General features: G+C 31.9%; 1 protein-coding gene across 1 annotated transcript in view; it reads right to left on the bottom strand.

Annotated features, from left to right (window-relative positions):
• Window positions 1–2,608: 2,608 nt before the first annotated feature.
• The window catches only part of LOC102758103 (lymphocyte antigen 75), a gene marked incomplete at its 5' end in the record, with an annotated part of 157,466 nt that continues 155,236 nt past the window's right edge, over window positions 2,609–4,838 (bottom strand). Inside the window, 2 exons of the mRNA XM_006766553.2 lie at window positions 2,609–2,894; window positions 4,115–4,141. Coding sequence (XP_006766616.1) covers window positions 2,692–2,894; window positions 4,115–4,141 — 230 coding nt within the window. The remainder of the gene's footprint in view (window positions 2,895–4,114; window positions 4,142–4,838) is intronic.

Genomic DNA, 4,838 nt, shown 5'->3' on the forward strand with positions numbered 1-4,838 from the left:
AACCTTAGGATTCATTCAAAAACACTTTCATTTGGTTTTAGGTTGAATAAAGTGGTAGGCCATGGCAACAAACTTCTTTTTCCAAATCTAAATAGAAACCATGTAATTTCTCAAATCTGAATCAACACTTACTTTGTTGGTCTTCATGTAAAACCTTGGCTCAAAATAAAGTATACTGATTGATTTACTGTATAGCTTGAAATGTTTGCTTTTGGTGCTCAAAGTAGATTTCAAACCTTATAACAAGAATTTTATTAAATTTTCAAATTCCATTTCATACAAAACTATAAATGTTTCTAAAACATTTGCTCAACTTGTTAGTTTTGCGTTCATTACCTTATGTAAAGCAAAAATGCTAACTTAAGGATGGCAGTTTCAGTATCTATTCTGTGGGACCTTAGGGTTGCTTTGAATTTGAAACATTTATACTTTTACTAGAATTCAGTATTAAAAAATTAAAGTGTCTTCTGCTTTAACCCACAATATTTTTTATTTGAAAAATTGAATGGTAAAAATTCCATTGGTGTACAATTTTATAGTTTTTTTAAATACTAAGTGACAGTGGCTTGAGCTTTATAGTATTCTTGTAGTTCTTAGCACTACATATTTAATATTATATTTGCTTCTAATATCCTGTAAATGGGAATTAGTGGGAAAAAGAAAAATATCTCCATTGGTTATTACAAACTCTGAACAAAAATAGGGCACTATACACTATTCACTACAAAGATTGCAAATTCCTAGGAAAATGTAATGTTTTTTCTAGATATCTGCCAAATTAACTAGACCATGGTCTTAAAGAAAGCAATTTAAACATTGAGTATAAATAAACATGCATATTATTTGTTAATAAAAATACAGATTGGAATGTTCCAGTTAATCTGTTGACCTTTAAATAGAAATAAGGGCCTGTTTACAGATGTTGATACATAAAGAAAATTAAGATTTAACATTTCATTACCAGGGTCCTCAAATAACTTGTTTGAAAAATAAACACAGGGGTATCAGTTTAAAACAGCCATTTTGCAAGAGTTGCCATTAAGTAGAAGTTTTCAAAACAAACAGAAGAAATCAGTTGTAAGTTGTATGAGAATTGAGTGGAAGGAGAGGGGAGATTCTAGAGCAGCACTAACCAGTGAAAGTGGAAATACTTTAAATTGCATATGAGTTGAGCACTTGACATGTTGCTAGTGTAATTGAGGAACTAAGTTATTTTTAATTTAAAAGCCACACATTTTGTGGGTGCTGCAAGTTAACTACCATATTGGCCATTGTAAAGATTTGTGACAATAGGAGAAACTATTAAGAGATCGAGATCATCCTTAGTTCTCAAACTCCTAGAATCTGAGTAGAAAAGCAAGAAGGAATTCCAGTCCAATGTTCACTATCTTTAGTGCCACTTAATAGCTTATCAACAATAATCTTCTAAATCACCACATAAAATAAAAAATTAAAGCTCTTATAGGGCATAATTGTATAATACAGCTTCTGTAACATTTTCTCTAATACCACATAGCCTTTATTGTTACTATCTCCTTAACAAAAATGCCATTAATTGTGAGAAGGGAAACATGACACAAGCTGGGACTGTTGCCTTTGGTCAAACTTGATAGTGTGAACTGTGGGTTATTGAGAGAGGATTTAACTGAGCTTTGTGTTTCTAAATGGAGTAAATATAATTGTATATGAACTCTATATATTCTTTGTTTTCTAATAGTTTTTAAGCTATAAAGAAAACTAAAGAAAATAACTTTCAGCTTTTTTCCATTTTCATTTTTTACCCCCAAAATGATTATTTTCCACCCTTAAATTGTCCATGAAAGGGGCTGAAAACTTTTAAGCATCATCACTACCATATAGTACAGTGTTTTTCTGCATTTTTTTGCTTATGTCATTGAAATATAAAGGTCAGTGCTGGAGGAGTATAAGATAACCTTATATGGGAGTACGTCTGGTGGTAGGGGAAAAGTAAAGGCATTATATTTCAAGTGTTAACCTTACTACCTGCCTCCCATCACCTTCCTGGTACGGCTATAGTTTTTTTGTTTCAAAAAATTTTATTAAAATTCTAACCATTTGTGATCAGTGCTAAATACTGTGTGTTGTCCAAAAAGTAATGAAATTGTAAAATTACACAACTTATATGAAATAAAAAGTTAACATCTTTAACATTTTCTACATCTAAATTCTACCTAATGGCAGCTCTTGCAAAATTCTACATCTTCAAAAATCTAAATTTTGAAGATGAAAACAAATTATCTGCCATAGTAACCAGCATGTACTCATGTATATCAATATATATATATAGGTTTATTCCCCATGCATGTTTATTAATAAGAGCAAGATGTAGCAATTGCTGAAACTAGTGGTAGGTAGAATGTTTTCCCCAACTATAAGGTGGTTCAAGTAAATGGGAGGCGGGAGGGAAGATATAGCAGGTAGAGTGGGTTTGGGGTGTTTTTTGTTTTTTCCTGCTGTGCTTTAAGCTTTCCTGCAAGTAAAAAGTAACATTTGGGGAGGTGGTTATAACCACTAACATATCTTAAGATCATTCCTTTTTCAAATGCGATGAGGGATGTCACTGAAATAAGGATATATACCATAAAAACTCATTGTGAAGTTTTATATAAAAGTCTTACACATGAATCACTGCCAGTGTGTTTGATGTCTTAATCCAAGATTTCCAAAGTTTCAGTCAAATTGAACAGCGTGTTCATTTTCTTCTGCAACTACCAAAACACAGTCATCGTTATAAGGTGATTGGGGTGCAACTGAAAAAACGGTGGTGAAACCAGAATGCAAATTTCTTTTGTACAGGAACCAAACGATTGCTCCCAAAACTGTCAAAATTACTGTGCTAGCAATCACCAAAGCTGATATTAAAATGTGGTTATCTGTAAAGGAAAAGACAAAATATGGGAAATCAGGTACATAAATTGCTAATGTATTTGGGGGGGAGGGCACTAATACTTTTATCATGGAAATACTTGCCTATTTTGGGAATTTCCCACACTGATGAGAAAAATTATACAATTACTATCAAGGTTTATATTTTTTTGCTTGAACACAACTGCCATATTTAGATTTTTCAGGTAAATTTTTTAATTCTCCAAGACTCAAAAATCCCTTCTTGTCTTTTGAATTTATTCAAATAACTATTTTTGTATTCCTGAAGTAATTGTGTACAACTTGCAGTTTTGGTTATCAAAACCTTGGAACCTTTCTGTAAGAATTTAGTTGAATAACTCAAGCAAAATCACACTGTTTAGGAGTCAGGATGACGACAATACTTTGAGGAAGGTATTTGTATTTCATAGTAAAAGTAAATGAAGAGAAATCCCAGAATTGTTTTTTCTTTAAAATTGTATTTTTGCATTGAGATTACTAAAATATTCTCATAATGCTCTTTTCAGCTGGTGCTTGTTAAAGTGAGACTTGGAAATGTAAAGCTTAGCAAGAAAAATCCTGCCAGAAGTTAACTGTTAAGATGAGGAAAAGCCATTGATATTTCTAAAATATTGACAGGCTTCTTTAGAGACATTTAAGTAAAATAATGTTAAGCCAAGAAATCTGTAAACTTCAAATGGGATTCTTTCATAGTTAATTGTTTTTATTAAACTTAACACAGCCCATTTGCGGTATAGCACTCTGACTTGACCAGTGTGAACATACTACTATTATTTCACTCTATTGTAATATCTTAAGAACTGAATAGCATTCTGCATTGGTAGGGCATAGTATATATACTCCTTGTGTTTTTACATTCTGCAAGTGACCTGTGCTCAAGTTGCCTCCAGGGCCTTTGATTGGGTTTGCTTTTGAACCATGTAAATACATGTATTATCTTGCAGCTTTTAAAAAATGTGTTTAGAAAGCCCTCAGTAATTACAACTGAGGGGAAATTTTTTTGAAGATAGTCATTTCCCACACAAACATACTGGAGTTCAATGAAAACATTTGGTGTTTTAAAAAACGTTCATTTCTTACATAACTTGCAGTTAATCATATTTAAAATGTCAGTCTTATTACAAAGCTAAGAGACCTTTCTACATTTGTATAAAAATTGTTCTACTTTATGTTAAATTAAATTATTTAAGAAAAGACCATTACACACCTGATAAATATTTCTTTTCATATGGAACTGAAATACAAAAGAAAATCGAAATTAAAAATTTTAATATTCTAAGATTGCCTTTAAATACTTTCAAAGCAGTTAAAAATGAACCCTTTAATAGCTTAATAGTATCCATTCCCATTTCTTGGTATTGCCTTTATCTGTTTTGAACTTAGTTTTTAATAAAAGATGTAGAGGTCTTACAAAATGCATTAGCTTGGTGATGGAAAAAGAATAAGGGGGCTCAAGAAAGAGATAATGAAGTGAGGTAAAGAGGATTTTGGTTGGGAGAATGTAGGAAAAAAGTATACAACTGTAAACTTTTACCTCATTATCATGGATTTAATCATGATGTTTCAAAGTTATAGTTTAATTAAAAGTTTGAAAAAAAAATTAAAAGTTTGGTTTATATAATGGTTTCCTAAGGTACAGTAAATGAACCCCCCCCCAAAAAAAAACCCACTGGAAGTTGAATGCTACTATCATAAAGCTATGACAAATTTTATGGAATTACTATAAAACACTGTAGTCAAGAACTGCTGAAGCAAGTAAAAAATACCTAGTTCAGATATCCTATCTAATAATAGAGAAACATGGTAGTTAACTGTAACTTCGCTACCCTCCCCATTGGCTAATCAGGGTGATATGCAAATTAACTGCCAACCAAGATGGCGGCCGGCAGCCAGGCAGCTGAAGCAAACAGGAGGCTTGCTTGCTCCAGTGA

This window comes from Myotis davidii, unplaced genomic scaffold (genome assembly GCF_000327345.1).
Source record: "Myotis davidii unplaced genomic scaffold, ASM32734v1 scaffold59, whole genome shotgun sequence".
Taxonomy (NCBI): domain Eukaryota; kingdom Metazoa; phylum Chordata; class Mammalia; order Chiroptera; family Vespertilionidae; genus Myotis; species Myotis davidii.